This window comes from Sciurus vulgaris (assembly GCF_902686455.1).
Source record: "Sciurus vulgaris genome assembly, chromosome: 17".
In the NCBI taxonomy this organism is placed as follows: Eukaryota; Metazoa; Chordata; class Mammalia; order Rodentia; family Sciuridae; genus Sciurus; species Sciurus vulgaris.
In genome coordinates, this window is record NC_136478.1 from 13,774,613 (window position 1) to 13,795,758 (window position 21,146).

Sequence of the window (21,146 nt, forward strand, 5' to 3'; positions counted from 1 at the left end):
ATGTCTAGGTTTATTTGGGGTACAGTGAATTGAAATCAGGAGTGCTATATTATTGAGCCACACCCCCAGCCCTTTTTAATTTTTAATTTTAATTTTTTTTTTTTTTTTTTTTTGGTACTGGGGATCGAACTCAGGGCCTTGTGCTTGGAAGGCAAGCACTCTACCAGCTGAGCTATCTCCCCAGCCCAGCTTTTTATTTTGAAACAGTTTCACTAAGTTACTCAGGGCCTCACTAATTGTTTGAGGCTGACCTTAATTTAGGATCCTCCTGCCTCAACCTCCCAAGTGGCTGGGGTTAAAGGTGAGAACATGCTTGACATGAAGGAAAGCACAGAAGGTGAGTGGCAGGAGAGATGAGGGTGAGAGGAGGTAGGAGATGGAGTAAAGGACAGCCAGGGACTGGAGGGCAGGCCCTTTGGAAAGGCTTTGGCATTTCAAGTGTGATGGGAATCCATTGAGAGGTTTTGAGTGGGACTGATGTAAACCCCAAAAAGACCCCTGACATAGCTGCTCTCCTTGTCAGCAAGATTTTTACAAAGAATGTTATCAAGATTTCAGCAGAAAGCTCATTGTGGTTTGAAGCATCCTCTTTCTTGTAGATGCCAGGTTTGTAGACAAATGGTGATAGACTGTCTCAAGAGAGCTTGCTGTGCAAAAGTTACTATCTCTGTTCTCCTTGGTAAAAACTTGTGAAATCTCTATCTGACCTAAAATATGAAACAAAAAGTAATCATCATGTAACCACCCACTGTTATGTAAACCCCCACTGAGTATAAATCTAAAAGAATTTCCAGGCCTGGGGTCCAGAGATTTTTTAGCACTTAGCCCCTCTAGACCACTGCAGCTTAAATAAACTTGCTTTCTGAAAATTCCTCAGGTGTCCAGACTCATCTGTCCGACATCAGGACAGTAACAAAGATTTATGTTCTTAAAATCTATGTGGGGGCTGGGGTTGTAACAGCTCAGTGGAAGAGCATTTGGTTAGCATGTGTGAGGCACTGGGTTGGATCCTTAGCACCACATAAAAATAAAAGACATGCTGTCCATCTACAACTACAATTTTTTTTTTTAAAGATCACTATATGAAAATGGGCAAAGAGCAGAAGCAAGTCTTCCTCATGAGGATGAAAAATGGTACCTTAGTTTAGTTCTAACTTACATTTCTGTCATGACTGCAGTTGCAAAGTTTTTCATACATTTCAGAGCCCCTTGTATTGTTTGAAACATCAAATTTCACTGGGCTGTTGGGGATATGGGCAGACTTTTATGCTCCATTAATTGCACTTTACTAAGAGGAAGGTTTGTTGGTACAATCTGGTAATATCTAAATTAAAAGTGCCCATATTTGGACTTAGCGAGGCTTTTTCAAGGTATTTACCTTGTATTTGCACATGTGTGAAATTAGGTACACACAAGGATATTAGTGGTAATATTAACTGAAGGGTAATGGAAAATAATATTCCTACAAGACAGTTCCCCAAGAAAAACAGAGGGACAGTGTGGCTCAGGAGGAGGGAGGGAAATTGGCTAAACATCAAACCTCTCCCAGTGCACCCTTTCCCAATAACAATGGGCTCTGAGGGGGGGAAAGCAAACGTTGATCCCTTGCCAGGTTCATCCCCAGCATCTCCACCAAAAGCAAACATTTACCCCTTCCCAACCCCAGTGCATCTTGAAGGAAGGAGGTAAATACTGAAATGCTGGGCCCTAAATTTGACCTTCCCCTATCGCAAATTAGCCCTAAATGGAGACACAACAAATATTGAAACTCTAGGAAACAATGGATCTTAGAGAAAGAAAAGCAATGGGCAAGATATTTTTTAATTTTTTTTCTTAGTTGTAGATGGACACAATACCTTTATTTTTATATGGTGCTGAGGATCGAACCCAGTGCCTCACATGTGCTAGGCAAGTGCACTACCACTGAGCTAGAGCTACAACCCCAACCCCAATGGGCAAGATTTGAGTACTCATTCCTCATGATCTGGACTCCTATTTCCCCAGATAATAATGAGTTTCAATCTTTTTACAACTACCTTCCTAAGTTAAAGTTCTAACCTGTACAACTAGCCCCTGACTGTCCAAACTGCACATCTGCAGTCTCCAATGAAACTAAAAACCCAGACTCCTATAACCAGAGGCCAGCTCTATACCCAGAAAATGGGCTCTCCCATGCCTGATCCATGGACCTCACTGCAGAATACAGGAAAGCTTGCTGATCTGAGGTTTGCTTCCTGTCTCCTGCCTCCGTCATTTGTGGGCCATGAGCTTACATTAACTATTAATGATTGTAAGTTATCTAAATGTTTATCAATAGGGAGCTAGCTATGAAAATTATGGTGGGGATTCTGCCTTTGGGTCCCCTTCTTCCACCCGGAGAAGTCTGCTTTTACTTTTCTTTAATAAAGCTTCTTACTTTCTACTCTACGCTTGCCTCGGAGTGCTTCTCTGGGGTTACACTTCAACACCTGAGGAAGCAGGACTTGTCACCGGTAAACGGCAGTATCAGGTTTGGAGGTCCCACCGAGATCTACGCCGAGACTGCCCATCTCTCAAATGACCCTCCAGCTTATTACTTCTCAACCAGACTTTTACCATGGATCCCTCGATGGACCCGATTTCTAAAAGGGAACTCCAAACTGCTTGCCCCACACTGCCCCCTTCCAGCTTGAAGCAGCCAGAGTGGTTGTCGCCCCCTTTCCTTACAGCAGTAAGGAGTTCCTAAAACTAGAGAGGGGAATGAAACCAGAATTGGGGACAGGCAATTAGTGTAGAAATAGGGGATTGGGTCAGATCGAGGAAATTGGGGGCCATGAAAGCCATCTGCCTCTGGAAGTTGGAGATAACCAAATTTGATAACCAAATTTACCTGCCCTTGTCAGGAACTACAAGCAAGGAGATGCTAATTAATGCCCCCTGGGCCCTTACCTGCCTAATTCACCTTGGCCCTCCTCCTGCCCATCGCTTCTCACTTTATGCAAAACCAGGCCTAATCCCATAGGCAAGAAGGAAAGAGATAAGGGGGAAAGAACCGGAGAATAAAACCAATAAAAAGGACAAGGTTTGCTCAATCCAATGGATTCCACCTTTGGGTCCCCTTCTTCTACCCGGGAGAAGTCTGCTTTTACTTTTCTTTAATAAAGCTTCTTACTTTCTACTCTTAAAAAAAAAAAAAATTATGGTGCACCATACAATGAAATACTATACAGTAAGAGAATGAAACACGATGGGAGGGCTAGATATTATGGCTTAGTGGATGGCATTTGCCTAGTATGCATAAAGCCCTGGGTTTGATCCCCAGCACTGGAAAAAAAAAAGAAGGAACCCCCAAATCATAAACACACACCAAACCAAACCAAAAACATTATGGGGCAGTTTTATATATGCTGATGAAACCATACCCAAACAAAGAAAAATGCAAGACGCTGTTTATAATATGACACCGTGTATTATCAAAGAGTTTCTCAAACCTGCCCTGACAAAACGAGAAACGTTAGCTGGCTTTCACAATATGGCTACCACTCTTTGCACACCCTGAATAGCTTGGGCTTTAAGCCATTTGTTCAGTTCCTGAGTAAAGTTGAACTAGCAGGCTAGACTCCATCAATTCTGAAAGTAAAGATTTTCAGGAATTGAAGAAAGAAACCCTGTTAGCAGTGTCTACTTTTATTGCTTTTCATCCTGTGCCTACTTAATTGTTTCTTCATCTACACTCACAGATTTGCTCTTGCAGTTCTTTAGCATATCCAGGTAGCTCGTGTCAACTGTGTACTTCTTGCAGTTTAGTGGAGCCCTCGTAGCCAGTTAATAACGACAGACAGCCAACACTTCCAGTCTATGTGCCACCATCCTAAGCACTTAGATTTATCAACCTTTTAATCTTCACATCAGTTTTTAGGGTGGGTGTTAAGATTATCCCCATGGTATCAAGGAAGAAATAGAGGCAAAATGGTCAAGTAATTTAGCCAAGATCACACTGCTGGTAAGTGAAGAGCCGGTATGTGAACCTGGGCAGTCTGACTTTCAGCTGGCGCGTTTGGACCATGACACTGTACTACAGAGCTTGGGAGTCCACGTGAAGACCAGGCCTACTCTGAGAGCATACGCTTTTGCTGTCCAGGATTCAAGTCATTCTGATCCACTCAATATGTAATTCAGCATCAAGTTCCTACTGCAAATAGAATGTGCTCTGAGGGCTGGGGACATGGCTCAGTGGCAGAACACTTGCCCACCATACACAAGGCCTAAATTTGATCCCTGGTACTGCAAAATAAATAATAAAATGAAATTAAAGTTTTGAGTTGGGGAGATAGCTCCATTGGTAGAATGCTTGCCTTGCAAGCACAAGGCCCTGGGTTCAATCCCAAGCATCACAAAAAAAAAAAAAAAAAAAAAAAAAAAAAAAAAAAAATTAAACTTTTAAAAAATGTGTCCCGGGCCAAAAGCTGTCATCATCTAAAAGTGAACTAAAAAAAAAAAAAAAAATCAACATGGCAACAAGCGGAGTTGCCACCTGTGAGAAAGCTCCTCACACCAAGTACACCTCTAAGAAAAGAAAGCATGTTTGCCAAGGCGAACGTGTCTTTTAGAATTTTTTTTTTTAAGTACAGGGATTGAACCCAGGGGAACTTAACCACAGAGCCATATCCCCAACCCTTTGCTAGGATTACAGGTGTGTGCAACCATGCCCAGCATCTTTTAGATTCTTTTAGGACCCTAGGAGTTGTCTGGTATTTCACTGAGAAGCCACCAATCATGAGATAAATACAACCATTTCCAGAATACAGCTTATTTAATGAGGTTATGGAGTTATATAATGACAAAGTTTTGGTAATTGATGAAAAATTCTGAACAAGAAGGCTGGGGATGTGGCTCAGCGGAGAGTGCTTGCCTACAATGTGTGCGGCCCTGGTTAGATCCGCGGCCCTGGTTACATCCCCAGCACTGGGGGAAAAATCCTCAGAAAATACATTTTTAAGTATTTCTTTTTCTATGGTGCTCAAACCCAGGGCCTTGTTTGCTAGGCAAGCACTCTACCACTGAGCTATATCCCTAGCTCCTTTAGCCTTTCTTCAACACTGTCCAGGACAAAGCATAGTAAGTCCTCTTGCTGCTGAGGTTCCATCTTTTAGTCATCAACTCCTAGAACAGTTCCCAGCATACTACATGTATTCAATGCTTGTTTGTGGGATTGGACTGGATAAACACACAAGAAGAATTGCACAGAAACAGTCACAGAACTGGGAAAAATTACATGAGGCCAAAGTATATCATCTCATGTGGAGACCCTTCCTGTCCCCGGAGCCACTGAACTATGGTTGTGTTCATGTTGTATGTGAATCGATCCTCGGTTTTTTTTCCAGTTTCTTGTGACACGCACTGGTGGGACTCAGCCCCCTTGGGCCAGATCATGCTGGGTGAACAGTCATAAACCAAACCTGCTTAGGTAGGGTCTAGGGAGTAGGTTCTTGGAGTGCCCAAAGGCGCGGCCCTTTTTTGGTGCAGCTACAATCAGTCGACATTTCTCCAGCTTCTCTTGATTATGGTAGAAGCACTTGGAGAATGAACTGCACCTCCGTTTTGAAGGTGTGGGCCCCAGGACCATGCTGTTACTTCTGTAATCCTTCTGCAGGTTAGGAAGAAGAACACGATTGACCTAGGGGTAGAAATCCTTAAGTCTGATTTCTAGCCAGGTATGGTAGTACATGCCTGCAATTCCAGTGACTTGGGAAGCTGACGCAGGAAGATCACAAGTTCCAGGCCAACCTCAGCAATTTAGTGAGACCCTAAGCAAGTTAGCAAGACCCTGTCTTAAAATAAAAATTAAAAAGGGCTGGGGATGTAGTTCAGTGGCAAAGCACTCCTGGGTCAAATCCCCAAAACCAAGAAATCCTTCAATGGAGAACTAGACCAGTGAAACTAGACTTTTAGAAGTTCCAAGGATTAAATCTCAATTTAGCCCAAAAAAAGTCTTGGAATTTTAGAACTAAGTCCTTAAGTATCTCCTAGGGGAAATAAATTTCTCCCATTCCTTACAAATTCCCCTCCACCAGGAAGAATCTGCACAGGTGATTTCCCCTTTCTCTGCAGTGGGCTTGACTTCCAGGTACTTTATGCTGTTCTGTCTGGGCTTTCCGTGAATGGGCAGTGCAGGAGGCGGAGGCCAACGCTAGACTTGGTGTGTAAGGAGGACAAGAGATCCTTCTCTCTACTACTTTTGTAGTTCGTGGGTATGGGGGCGCAATTCTGTGTGTCTGCTCTGCGACCTAAAGTCGCCGTCTAGTGGACTGTCTCAAGAACTAGACTTGGTCAGGGACGGCAGGATCCAGCTGTTTTTCACTGTAGGGAGACCAATTGACTCTTCTGATACTCTTCCCCCAACCTTTTTTTTTTTTTTTTTTTTTTAACTGAATATATGTTTATTATAAAAACTTGGAAAAAGGGAAAACTGAAAAATATTGTGTAATCCCACTATCAGATTTCTTAAAAAAAAAAAAAACAACTTAAAATTTGGAATATACCCTTATTCATTTTTGTTTTACTTAATATTAATTTTACACATTGTTACACTTTCTGTAACATCTGGTTTGTTCTGGATTCCTGCACATAGTTATCTCAATGTATTAACCAATGCCTTATCACTGGACATTTAAGATGCAACTTATCAGGCTGGGGATATGGCTCAGTTGGTAGAGTGCCTGCCTTGCAAGCATAAGGCCCTGGGTTCTGGGTTCAATCCCCAGCACTGCAAAAAAAAAAAAAAAAAGATGCAACTTATTATAAAACACTGAATTTTCACAGGATAGTCCTTAGAGGTGACACTTCTTAAGGAAAGAGATGCAGAATTTGAAGACTTTTGCTAAATATGGCCAGATTTTCTTCTACCAGCACTGAGTGTCCATTTCTTTGGCATTACTACTTTTTTCTTTGCCATTTTTCAAAGCGAAAATGGAATCTTATTGTCCTACTTTATTGGACACATGGACTCAAAAGTTTTCCTTTTTTTGCCATTGTAATCTCAAAGTATTTTTTTTTTCCTTTTAAAAATATTTTTATTGGGCTGGGCATGATGGGGCACACCTGTAATCCCAGTTATTCAGTAGGCTGAGACAGGAGGATTAAAAATTCGAGGCCAGCCTCAGCAATTTAGCGAGGCTCTAAGCAACCTATCAAGACCCTGCCTCAAAATGAAAAATAAAAAAGGGCTGGGGATGTGGCTCTGGGACTGAGCACCCCTGAGTTCAATCCATGATAACCCTTGTCCCCCAGAAATATGTCCATATATGGTTGGGGATGTGACTCAGTTATAGAGAATTTGCCTTGCATGTGTGAGGCTCTGGGTTCAATCTCCAGTACCACAAAAAAGAAAGATTTTAGTTTATGTACAATTGAAAGAATCACTCCTGCCTGTAAATCCCAGCTTCCTGTGAGGCTTCCCAGTAGGATTATAAGTTCCAGACCAGCCTAGGCAATCTAGGAAGACCCTGTCTCAAAATAATATAAAAAAAGGGGCTGGGGGTATAGGTTGGTGGTACAGCACTTGCCTCGCACACGGGAGGCCCTGGGTTCAATCCCTGGCACTGCAAATAAAACCAAAATTGTAGATTCACATATAACTATAAGAAATAGGGCTTATATGCCTTTTATCCAGTTTCCCCTAATAGTAATATCTTGCATAACTGTGGTACAATACCACAACTGGGAAACTAACACAATGCATTGACTTTAGTCAGATTTCACCAGATTCACAAGCACATGTATGTGTGAGTACTTCTAATTTTACCACGTGTTGTAGATACACGTAACCATGAAAAAACTTAGAAAGATGGTTTGTGGGGTAGGTACAAGAATACGTTATATGTGATAAATTAAATTTTGTAAGATGTCAATTGTGGAATCTAGTGATTATATGGGTGTCTACTATAAAATTCTCTCAACTTTCTATATGGTTGAAAGTTTTCTTAAAAATGTTTACTCAGGCATGGTGGCGCACACCTATAATCTCAGCAGCTTGGGAGGCTGAAAGCAGGAGGATTATGAGTTCAAAGCCAGCCTCAGCAACAGGTTGAGGTGCTAAGCAACTCAGTGAGACCCTGTCTCTAAATAAATACAAAATAGGGCTGGGGAGGTGGCTCAGTGGTCAAGTGCCCCCAAGTGCCATCACTGGTAACTCCTGCTAAATATTGAGAGCTGCGGACGTAACTCAGTGGTGGAATGCTTGCCTAGTATGCATGAGGCCCTGGGTTCCATCTGATGTACTGTAAAAAAAAAAATATTGGGACTGACTGAAGAAGTAAAGTTGCAGTCATACATACAAGTTTAAAATATGTATTAAAGGAGTGCTGGAGACGCTGCTGCTGAGTGCGGATTCCATTGCTGCGCGCCCCCGACGCCTTCTCAACGTGCACTCCTGATTCCTTTTGGTTCCAAGTCCAAGATGGCAAGTCTCAAGGATCAGCTGATTGTGAATCTTCTTAAGTGCCGGGGACCAGCCCTAGCAGCAGAGTCCAAGGGTCCTTGATGGCCTGAAATGTAAAAGCCCCAAAAGATTAGGCGGCGCAGCGTCGGCGATGGACAGCAACCACACAGACTCAGGTCAGTGTTAGGTTGCTGACAAGTTTATTGAATTCACCAGTAATTTTTATACCCTTTACAAACTTACTAAGAATAAAGCAGGGAGTTTCAAGGACAGAAGAAGAATTTGGGCATTTAGCTTGGGCATTTAGCCGACAGGCGCCATCTGGTAATATCTTATCTTACTTGACACTTCCCCACAATGAAGTATCCTTGACTCGAAACTTACAAAGGCAAGTTGTTGTATACCACCTGTTTCTCCTTGAAGTTTAACTTCTATTTGATTTCTTACTGCTAAGATTAATTATAACTTCTAGTAATTTGTTATTAATTTTTCATGACTATAATTACATGTCTATGCTATGTTAAATCATATTATACTATTAAGAACCAAGTTATTGTCTTTAGAGTAAAAAATCTTTATCTAAAAGAACTAAAACTTTTCTTTTGAACTAAATATAATGTATTTCTGTGGGAGGCTCATTACTTTGCAGAAGAAACCAGATGTAACAAATATGTTGATCACTGAAGCTAAGAGAATCACTTATATGCAACTAGATGTCTGGGAATCTTGTAAAAGTTAACAAAAGCATCACAAGACATATTGCTTCAGAATGTCCACCATTCCCTATAGGAATATTAGTGCTTTGTGCAAACAAATGAACTTTATTTTACTGGAATTGAGTTAACTCATATGAACTGTTTGTGTTCCCATCATCCTTCAACCGAAGAACTTTATTAAACATGATTAATCCGCGTAATATTGTGAGTTCTGGTGAAAAACAAAAAAGGAAGAGAGATTAACACTCTGAGGAAGGGGCTCCAGCTTTACTCAACTTACGACGAGTCCTTGCTATCGTCTTCCAGGGAAGGCCTTGGCAGCACCCAACTTATGACGAGTCCTTGCTATCATCCTCCAGAGGAAGATTACCAACCTCTGGCATGGGTCTTTATGCGCCAGGCACACTTCCCTGGCATGAGTTTTATGTGCTAGGCGCCCCCGCAGTTCCCCCTTTTTTGTTTTGAAGATCAAAAAGACCTTTTTGAATTTGAAGGCCCTTAAAAACCTTTGTTAAGAGTCGAAGGATAACTGGAAGACAAAAAATTAACATAAAGATACAAAATCCAATTAGAGCAAATTGTAAAATAGTGTTAAAAAGGGTACTATTAGTAATAGTTTTTTTAATATTATTAAAAATATCCATTGGAAGGTTGGCATCTGGAGCAATAGCGAGGTGTGCTTGGCTTATATCCTTTATTTTATGTTGTAAATCTAAAATATCCGGAGCTAAGTTAGTATTATTCCAAATTCCTTTAAGATGATTTTGAACTTCAGACCAACGAGTAATATTATCAGCTTCTAAAGGGGTAACACAAATCCATTTGTAATTAGCATGACATCTAGTGGTCATTCTAGTCTGAATATTTTGAATTTTATTTCCTATAAAGAGAACTGCTTCCTCAAGAGCATTAATTCGAATTTCTAGCTTTTTATCAATTTGTTCCTGAGTGGCCAAGGCTATAGAAACATTATGTGAAAGATCATTAACATGAGAAGCAGTATGAATTTCCTGTACTAAAGCAGTGGTTGAAATTGCTAATGCCGTGATGATACTGATTAAAGCTGTAATTCCCAAGATTAACGTTGCTACAAAACGTTTTGGTCTCATTAATTCATTTAGATTTCTTAAGATTTCAGTCCCTGGATCATCGTACCAAGTTTCCTTTAAAGTTACAGGTAAAATAACATAAGAAGGCTGATGTACAATAAAAAACACCTTTAAATCCTTATCAAATGTAGAGTTAATACAATTAGTTAATGTACAGTTTTTACACTGTATATTATAAGCATCATCGTTTTTTGTGACTTTAACATTAGAAATGGAACCTAATAAAATAGCATGTGGAGCATTAATACAAGCTCTAACATTATAAGATTCAACTTTAGTAGTTTCTGGTCTATTTAATTTTACTATATCAATAGCTGCAAGCAATCTATATAAGTCTGGAAAATATGAATGTTTACCATGCTTAAGAATAGACTGAAAAGTTGGAGTTACCCAACCGGGAGTAAACCACCTATGTAAGGGCTCTCCAAATCCTAACTCCTTTGATCCAGAAAAAATATATTTTCCATCTGACTTTTGACTTTCCTCAAGTATTTTTGGTTTATAGTCGGTCCAGGGAGAAGATACAGAAAAATCTTTAATTAAAGTGTGAGAATCCCTTGGATTAAATACCACAGCTGATTGTGAAAATCCACAAGTGATCCATTTGGGAAAATCAATATTAATATCTATAGTATTCCAATAAACATCTGGATGTTGAGCTTTTGGTTCACATTTTTTAACCATTTCGGGAAGACTTTCATTTATATAAGTTTCATTGTAATTATTATAACCAATTGAGACCATTTCTAGAGTCCAAATATATCTTTTAATTGGGTCAGACTTGGGAGAGTCAGTCAAATAAGTTCTATAACTGAGGGGAAGACATCCCAATGGCAAATGTATATTATCCAGAGAAAAACATAAAGGAGTTTCCTCCGTTAATCCATGAAAATTGACTGTGTCTGTCATCTTATGAGGAATAAAGGAATCAGATATGCCTCCCATGAGTTCTGGATGACTAGTAAATATTTTTACATTGGACCGACTCCATGAACTTGCATGAAGTAATGGAGGGTTAGGAAAATAGGTCCAATAGGCCTTTTCAGAGTTAATTTGAATATTCAAGGCATGTACAGGCATTACCTGAACAGCAAGCAATGAAAGCATAGCCAGAAAAACTAGTTCAGGTGTTTTAGCTTTACCAGAATTAGTCACCATACGTTCAGCCTCAGAAGTTAAGCATTTTAATTGTCCCCATGATGGAAAGGGAGAATGACGAGTGGAGTGAGCTTGGGGAAGATGTAATCCATTTAACCTCCGTGTTAGAACATCATCCGGGATCGAACTGGTCGGGTAAGGTGTTCGAGAATTCCTCTTCCTTCTCGAGTGACGTCTTTTGTTCGTCTCCATTGGCATTGATGTGTCTAATCAATCTATCAGGAATCCACAGTGGTGTTTCTGCATCCTGTGGGAAAACACAAGCATAACCTCGACCGGATGTTAAAAGAACATCAGGTCCTTTCCATTGTCCTGTAAGTAAGTCTTTCCATTTGACCATAACAATTGGATTGGGGCTTTGTTGTTCCCAATGTCTCATCATAGAAGTTATTCCTTGTTTATCAGCATTTAAATGATTAAGAACAAAAAGAGCATGTTGTAGAATATGATGAGGGGAAGAATATTTTAATTCCCCCTCTTTAAGTTTATTAATCTGTTGTTTTAGACGTTGATGACTCCTTTCTACAATAGCTTGTCCTTGAGGATTATATGGAATACCTGTAGAATGGCTAATATTAAAATGTGAACAAAAATCTTTAAATGCTTTTGAGGTATAAGCTGGAGCATTGTCAGTTTTAATCTTTTTAGGCATGCCTAACATAGCAAAACATAGGAATAAATGTTGAATGACATCTTTATAAGCTTCTCCTGTCCGAGCGGAAGCTACAATAACATGAGAAAAGGTATCAACCGTAACATGCACAAATGACAATTTCCCAAATTCTATGATATGAGTAACATCCATTTGCCATAAAACGTTAGGGAGTAAGCCTCTTGGATTAACCCCCAACTGTGGAGAAGAGAAATATTGAGGACAAACATGACAAGAACGAACAATCTGTCTAGCTTCTTCCCTGGAAATATGAAACTGCTTTTGTAGAGCAGAAGCATTTTGATGATGATTCTTATGTGAAAGAATGGCTTCTTCTTTAACTGTTAAAATAAAAGGTTTAGTCAATAAGTCAGCTTGAGCATTCCCTTCAGTTAAAGGTCCGGGTAATTTAGAATGTCCTCGAATATGACCTATAAAAAAAGGTAAATGTCTTTCTTGAATTAATTTTTGTAAGAGAGAAAGTTTAGGCGCTATAGTTGAGGAATCTGAAATGGATGCAGTTTCGATAACAGGAAACAATTTCACAATGTAAAGTGAATCAGTATAAAGATTAAATGATTGACTAACATTATTAAAAGCATAAATAACTGCTTCTAATTCAGCTCTCTGTGCTGAAGTCTCTGTTGTCCATTGAACAATGGGTCGAGTGCCAATTAAAGTTACAGCCTTGCCATTTGAGGATCCATCTGTAAAAATTGTAATAGCATTAGATAAAGGGAAAGAAGAGGTCCATTTTGGAAAAATAATGTTAGTTTCCTGTAAAAAATGTAAAATAGGATCATTTGGTAAATGAAAAGAAATCTTTCCCAGAAAATTACAGAAAGCTACAGTCCAATTGTCATCAATTTGCATTAAATGCTCAAATTGCTCCCTAGTATAAGGAATAATAATTTCATGCATTTCCTGAGCAAATAATTCTTTACTTCTTTGTCTAGCTTTAAGTACTAATAAAGCAACCATAGTAGGATAAGCGAGAAGAATCTTTTTTCCAGTAACGGGTAAATGAATCCATTCAATAGGATCATTTTGCCACAAACATCCAGTTGGAGTATGCTTAGTTTTTAAAACAATAAAATACCATGGTAAGGCATAATTAATTTGTTGTAAATAATGATGAGAAATGGCCTGTTCAACAACATGTAAAGCCTCTTTTGCTTGATCAGTTAAAGTCCTAGGGGAAGTTGGGTCAGAATCTCCTTTTAGTATTTCAAACAATGGCTTTAGATCCCCTGTAGACAATTTTAAATAAGGTCTGATCCAATTAATATCTCCTAGAAGTTTTTGAAAATCATTTAAAGTTTGTAATTTATCTTGTCTAATTTGTAATTTTTGAGACATAATCTTATCAGTTTTAATTGTTCTTCCCAAATAATTAAATGGAGGTTCATGTTGAATTTTTTCAGGGGCGACTACAAGACCCCAAGTTTGTAAGGTTGTAATAACAGTCTTTAAAATCTGTTTTAAAATATCCATAAGGGGATGAGCAAGTAAAATATCATCCATATAATGAATCATATAACAATCTGGGTAGGCTTCTCGACAAGTTATCAGGGCTTGATCTACAAACTTCTGACATAAAGTTGGACTATTTTTCATTCCTTGAGGCAATACTTTCCAATGATATCTTTGATAAGGTCTTTGTAAATTAGGAGAAGGCAGACTAAAAGCAAATCTCCATCTGTCTTGTTGAGCCAGAGGAATAGTAAAAAAGCAATCTTGTAAATCAATGACAATAATATGATATCCTTTAGGAACAGCTACTGGAGATGGGAGACCAGGCTGTAATGCTCCCATAGTTTCCATAGTATTATTAACAGCTCTGAGATCCTGCAAAAGTCTCCATTTTCCTGATTTCTTTTTTATAACAAAAATAGGAGTATTCCAAGGACTAGTAGAAGGTTCTATGTGTCCCAGAGCAAGTTGTTCTTTAACTAACTGAGTAGCTGCAGCTAATTTTTCTTTAGACAGGGGCCACTGTTCCACCCACACTAGTATGTTGTTTTTCCAGATTATCGGGTCAGCCTGTCTGGTAACAGAGGCCCCTAGGAAAAAGGCGAGTCTGATTCATCAGTCAGTGTAATATTTAACTGTTCCATTAAGTCTCTACCCCACAACGTAAAAGGGAGGGAGGGAACCACATATGGCTGAAAAGTCCCTGTTTTATTTTTATCCTCCCAATGAAGTATTTCTGTGCTTTTAGCTACGTTAGATGCAAGTCCCAAGCCCACTAGCGTAGATGGTGATTTAGTAGTCGGCCACGAAGGAGGCCAGTCATGAGCTGCAATGCAGGTAACGTCAGCTCCAGTATCTAACAACCCCTTGAATTCCTTACCATTAACTTTAATAACTTTCATAGGTCTTTGTTCTGATATTTTTTGAATCCAAGCTACTGTATTGGTAGAGCCAAAGCCATCAGTTCTTTGTCCTTGTAAAACTGGATTAGGTAACCTTAAATATGGTAATAACAACAATTGAGCTATTCTCTGTTGAGGAAAAATCTGAATTGTTTTTGTAGGGGGAGAAACCATAATCTTAATTTCTCCTTGATAGTCAGAGTCTATAACACCAGGAATAACTTGTAATCCTAGTTTTGCCATGGAACTGCGCCCGATAATGAGGCCCATATGTCCTTCTGGGAGGGGACCATAAACTCCTGTAGGTATTAAGGACACTTCTGATTCTGATGTTAAAATTAAATGTTCAGAGGAAGGTAAATCTAACCCTGCACTCCCTGGGGTCCCTCTGGCCAGGTCATTGACTGTTGTTTTACAAACGGGTTGGTAGCTCCCCAATTGTTTTTCGGGGCCTGGGGAGGGCCCCATAACCCGTTTTTTGGCTGAAAATTATCTATTGGCGTCACAGGGACAGTTTCTTGATTAGACCCTGTAACAGTAAGTATTGATCCATCCTTATGGAATCTGGAGCGACACTCTCGGGCCCAATGAAATCCCTTCTGACATCGGGGACAAATAGTTTTTGGAGGTCCAGCATTAAGTGCAGGTTTATTTTGTAGTTGAGGATTGATATTAGGCGGCCGAGAGGGACATTCCCTACTAAAATGACCTAACTGGCCACAAGAAAAACAATTTCCTGGAATGCGAGAAGACCTTGGCTGATTTCCTTGAGTGTTTTGGGGTTTTCCCTGATTGATATCTTTTAAATATTGGGCATAAGTTTTTCCTTGAAAAGCAGCTGCCATAATCATCCCTTGAATGTGAGCTGGACTCGTGTCCATGCAAGTTTTTATATAGTCAGATAATGTCCCTGTCCTTCTAATAGGTCTTAAGAGGGCCTGACAAGTAGGATTAGCGTTTTCAAATGCTAATTGTTTTAACAATATTTCGGCAGCTTCAGGATTAGTAATTATTTTTGAAATATTTTCCTCCAATTTGGCCAAGAAATCTTCATATGGTTCCATACCTCCTTGTTTAATATTACTTAAAAAGGATGTTTTTGTATCAGAGGACGGAAGGCGTCTCCAGGCAGCTACAGCCAATTTTGAGACTTCCTCCAACACTTTTCTTGGTAATTTAATTTGTTCAGCTGGGGAAGCCCAATCATCAGTTCCTAACATTTGCCCCAGTAATATTCTATTTCTATCTTTAAGACCTTTAGCCAATTGAGATTGTAAAGTCATTTTTGCCTGCTCTTCGTATTCGGTTTTCCATAGTAAATAATGCCTGGGAGTTAAGCAAGAACGAGCAGTTTGTTGCCAATCAAAAGGCGTAAGCCACTGAGAGCCAATGTTTTCTACTAACTGGAGGACATAAGGGGATGTTGGTCCTAAATCTTTCACAGCTGTTCTTAACTCTTTAATTATCTTAAATGACAAAGGCTCCCATTGAGGTTCTCCTCCTTCATCAATAGCCCAAATTACTGGGCAACAAAGACTAAGATCTCCAGCCTTTTGTGCCTCTGCTACAGCCCCTAGAAACCCTATTTTTGCTACTGAATTTTGTTTAGATGATTTTTGCTTATGAGTAACAGGAGCCACAAAAGGAGGATAATCCTCATTATGATATCTAAAAACAGCCTCCTCTAAATCTTCCTGATCTGAGGGTGACAGTTGATCAGGGTCATTACCTTCTTGAATTTCCTCATTCTCATCCTCATCAGTATCACGATTTCCTTCCTGTGTTTCTTGATTATCTTCAGCTGAAACTGCTATAACCTGATCATTGGCTGGCTCCTGATCACTAAATGGAGATAACAATAATTTTTGTTCCAATTGCTCTGCAGGTGGTTTTGTATCAAAACAATCTCTAAATAAGCCCCATAATGTAAAGGCATCCTTAGGAACTCTCTCATTTCCATACAACTTATAATAACTTTTCATATCATGACCCACCTGCTTCCATATTTTTAAATCAAGAGCACCTCTGTCTGGAAACCATGGAGAACATTCCTGTATAAACTGAAAAAAGTGACGTAATTGTGCAGAACTTACTGTAACACCTCCTTTCTTTAATAAATGCTTTGCTATATCAAGAAATAAAGTTCTTTCCTTAGATGCAGTATTACCCATTTTATCCAATCCCTGCCCTTTCTTTCTCAGTCTCTGTTACTGAGGGGACCGCGGCTCCCCGGGCAGTATCCTAGCTGCCAACCGCCTGAAAAAAAGAAAAGAATAAGATACTTACCAATCAGGTCCCTGTTCGGGCGCCAAACTGCCGGGGACCAGCCCTAGCAGCAGAGTCCAAGGGTCCTTGATGGCCTGAAATGTAAAAGCCCCAAAAGATTAGGCGGCGCAGCGTCGGCGATGGACAGCAACCACACAGACTCAGGTCAGTGTTAGGTTGCTGACAAGTTTATTGAATTCACCAGCAATTTTTATACCCTTTACAAACTTACTAAGAATAAAGCAGGGAGTTTCAAGGACAGAAGAAGAATTTGGGCATTTAGCTTGGGCATTTAGCCGACAGGCGCCATCTGGTAATATCTTATCTTACTTGACACTTCCCCACAATGAAGTATCCTTGACTCGAAACTTACAAAGGCAAGTTGTTGTATACCACCTGTCTCTCCTTGAAGTTTAACTTCTATTTGATTTCTTACTGCTAAGATTAATTATAACTTCTAGTAATTTGTTATTAATTTTTCATGACTATAATTACATGTCTATGCTATGTTAAATCATATTATACTATTAAGAACCAAGTTATTGTCTTTAGAGTAAAAAAATCTTCATCTAAAAGAACTAAAACTTTTCTTTTGAACTAAATATAATGTATTTCTGTGGGAGGCTCATTACTTTGCAGAAGAAACCAGATGTAACAAATATGTTGATCACTGAAGCTAAGAGAATCACTTATATGCAACTAGATGTCTGGGAATCTTGTAAAAGTTAACAAAAGCATCACAAGACATATTGCTTCAGAATGTCCACCATTCCCTATAGGAATATTAGTGCTTTGTGTAAACAAATGAACTTTATTTTACTGGAATTGAGTTAACTCATATGAACTGTTTGTGTTCCCATCATCCTTCAACCGAAGAACTTTATTAAACATGATTAATCCGCGTAATATTGTGAGTTCTGGTGAAAAACAAAAAAGGAAGAGAGATTAACACTCTGAGGAAGGGGCTCCAGCTTTACTCAACTTACGACAAGTCCTTGTTATCGTCTTCCAGGGAAGGCCTTGGCAGCACCCAACTTATGACGAGTCCTTGCTATCATCCTCCAGAGGAAGATTACCAACCTCTGGCATGGGTCTTCATGCGCCAGGCACACTTCCCTGGCATGAGTTTTATGTGCTAGGCGCCCCCGCACTTAAGGAAGAACAGGTTCCCCAGAATAAGATTACAGTTGTTGGGGTTGGTGCTGTTGGCATGGCTTGTGCCATCAGTATCTTAATGAAGGACTTGGCAGATGAACTTGCACTTGTTGATGTCATGGAAGATAAATTGAAGGGAGAAATGATGGATCTCCAGCATGGCAGCCTTTTCCTTAGAACACCAAAAATTGTCTCTGGCAAAGACTATAGCGTGACAGCAAACTCCAAGCTCGTTATTATCACAGCTGGGGCACGTCAGCAAGAGGGAGAAAGCCGTCTCAATTTAGTCCAGCGTAATGTGAACATCTTTAAATTCATCATTCCTAATGTTGTAAAATACAGCCCACACTGCAAGTTGCTTGTTGTTTCCAATCCAGTGGATATCTTGACCTATGTGGCTTGGAAGATAAGTGGCTTTCCTAAAAACCGTGTTATTGGAAGTGGTTGCAATCTGGATTCAGCCCGGTTCCGTTACCTGATGGGGGAAAGACTGGGAATTCACCCATTAAGTTGTCATGGGTGGGTCCTTGGGGAGCATGGAGACTCTAGTGTACCTGTATGGAGTGGAGTGAATGTTGCTGGTGTCGCCTTGAAGAATCTGCACCCAGATTTAGGCACTGATGCAGATAAAGAGCATTGGAAAGAGGTTCATAAGCAGGTGGTTGACAGTGCTTATGAGGTGATCAAACTAAAAGGCTATACATCCTGGGCCATTGCACTGTCTGTGGCAGATTTGGCAGAAAGTATAATGAAGAATCTTAGGCGGGTGCATCCAATTTCCACCATGATTAAGGGTCTCTATGGAATAAAGGATGATGTTTTTCTAAGTGTGCCTTGCATCTTGGGACAAAATGGAATCTCAGATGTTGTGAAGGTGAATTTGACTCCTGAGGAAGAGGCTCGTTTGAAGAAGAGTGCAGATACGCTTTGGGGGATCCAGAAAGAGCTACGATTTTAAAGGCTTCTAATGTCATACCACTCCACTGTCTAGGATACAACAGGATTTTAGTTGAAGATTGTGCATGTTGTCCTTTTATCTGATCTGTGATTAAAGCAGAAGGCCTGGGAAAAACATCAATTTCCTAAAGTTAGAAATAGGAATGGCTTATAAAACCCTACAGATATCCTGACACTGGATGGTACTTAACTTATGTAGTCCTAAAATAGTGTAAAATAGTAAAATAGTTCCACCATCTCTGAGATACCACTGCCAGTGTGGCACAGGCTCCAGTTGCCCTTCAAACCAGATGGTGACTTCATCAACTATAACCTAGTCCAACTTTTTATTTTTTTCATTTAGTCACATCCTGGAATCTAATGTTAAATCCAATATTGCATGTCTTGCGTATAACTGTTCTACAGGATTTTATTTTGTGTGTTATATGTATTTGTAGTGTACATTTCCACATAATGTAAAAAGAAATATCTACAAATGAACAATGCAACCAGCTGTCCACGTGTCATACCAACTGAAATATCAAATAAACCTTGAACAGTGAAAAAAAAATAAAATAAAATATGTATTAAAGATGAATGGATAAGAAATACATATATTTCAACTTTATTTTTAATTTCAGACTTGGGAAAAGCTCAGAGATATCTCAGTAGGTTGTGGTATTAGGGAAGATAACTACATTATTGTTTAGAAAAATCAAGAATTTTTGAGACATATTAATAGTTAAAAATTTGAGATCAGAGGTGGACTTGGTAGCTTCTTGGGATGCTCAGGAAAGAAGAGTACAAGTTCAAGTTGACAATTTAGCAAAACACTCTCAAAGCTAAAAGGGTGTGGGATGTAGCTCAGTGGTAGTATATTTGCCTAGTACACGTGATAATCTAGGTTCAATTCCAAGTAACAGGAAAAAAATCTGAGACATATGAATAGTACCTCGATACATTAAAACATACTCTGTGGATATAAATTTTAAATGTAGTACCTAAAGATCTTCTTTAAAAATAAACATATATATTTATATTTCAGCTCGACACAATACCTTCATTCTACTTGTTTTTTTATGTGGTGCTGAGGATTGAACCCAGTGCCTCCCACATGCTAGGGGAAAGCACTTAGCCACTGAGCCACCGCCCTGGCCCCTGCAAGGCCTATAAAGAGCTACTCTTTTGATCTTACATATGTTGGGGAAAATAATCAGAATGGATGAAGCAAGTTGTAGTCTCCCTCATGACAGTCTACTCAGGTGGAAAGAACTTTTTCTGGGCCTCACACAGCCCTAACACAGGAAGGATAAGCTAAAAGGTTAGGGTTCCTGTGTTAGTGAGGACTGCTTTGAGGCCCAGAAAAAGATAACTGAAAAAGGTAACTTAAAAACTTATCCTTGTGACTGGGGAGATAGCTCAGTTGGTAGAGTGCTTGCCTTGTAAGCACAAGGCCCTGTTTGATCCCCAGCACCAAAAAAAAAAAAAGTTATCCTTCCTGGGGCTGGGGATCTGACTCAGTGGTGGAGCGCTCGCCTAGCACGTGTGAGGCACTGGGTTCCATCTTCAGCACCACATAATAAAATAAATAAATAAAATAAGTGTATTGTGTCCATTTTCAACTAAAAATATATTTCAAATTTTAGTTGTAGTTAGACAACTACAACAAAAGTTATCCTTCCTCTTCCACCAGGAAATAACCCAGTTTCAATTTGTGAAAGAGCCTGATCTTTTCCTGGGATAAGAAGGAACTCTGTTCCCTTGGATACTTGGCTTAGGTACTGCTGGCCTTTACCAGTTAAAAACGAGGGCAGTGTTTCCCCTTCTGCCCCGGAGTCTACTGAGAATCCAGTGCTAGGGTCACTTTTCAGTGGCTTCTCCAGCTCATGCTACATCCAGAGCCCTGAGTCATGGTAGACCACCACCTGTCAGGAGAGAAGCAGGAAAATGGTGATGGCGTAGCAATTCTGTAATGCTGGCCCCACAAATAAGGCTTGAAGGAATGGGATTGAGAGTGGAGTCATACGGAGATAGGGACAGCAAATCCCTGGAGCTGCTGTTTTTCATGATGCATTGGTACAGAGTACCAGAGAACCAGCCCACAGACCTCAGAGAAAAACGTCACCTTCAGTTTGGGTCACTAAGTCAGTTGCTTGCTGGTAACAGGGAATTGACCCTGCACTTCAGTTGTAGATCTGGAAAGAGGACCATTAGATAAACCGAGAGGTTACTTCATTAAGGGTGATGCAGTTTCTTGTTTCACTGCCATTTGGATAGATCTTGCCTTAAAACAAAAATAAAAGGAACACTCTGGAACGGGGGATTCAAAACCAAGAACTCAGAGGAAAGCATATCTTTGAA

At 39.8% G+C, this 21,146-nt stretch overlaps 1 protein-coding gene across 1 annotated transcript; it reads left to right on the plus strand.

Moving 5' to 3' along the window:
• The first annotated feature begins 17,850 nt into the window (after positions 1 to 17,850).
• LOC306648303 (L-lactate dehydrogenase A chain-like) lies at positions 17,851 to 19,353 on the plus strand. The gene has a single exon (XM_079118288.1). It carries the CDS (start codon positions 17,905 to 17,907, stop codon positions 18,805 to 18,807), a length of 903 nt encoding a protein of 300 aa, XP_078974414.1. The 5' UTR covers positions 17,851 to 17,904; the 3' UTR covers positions 18,808 to 19,353.
• Positions 19,354 to 21,146: the final 1,793 nt, after the last annotated feature.

Bases quoted from the DNA above. Each gene is read 5' to 3' on its own strand.
- LOC306648303 (XM_079118288.1), top strand. From the start codon at position 17,905: ATGGCTTGTGCCATCAGTATCTTAATGAAGGACTTGGCAGATGAACTT.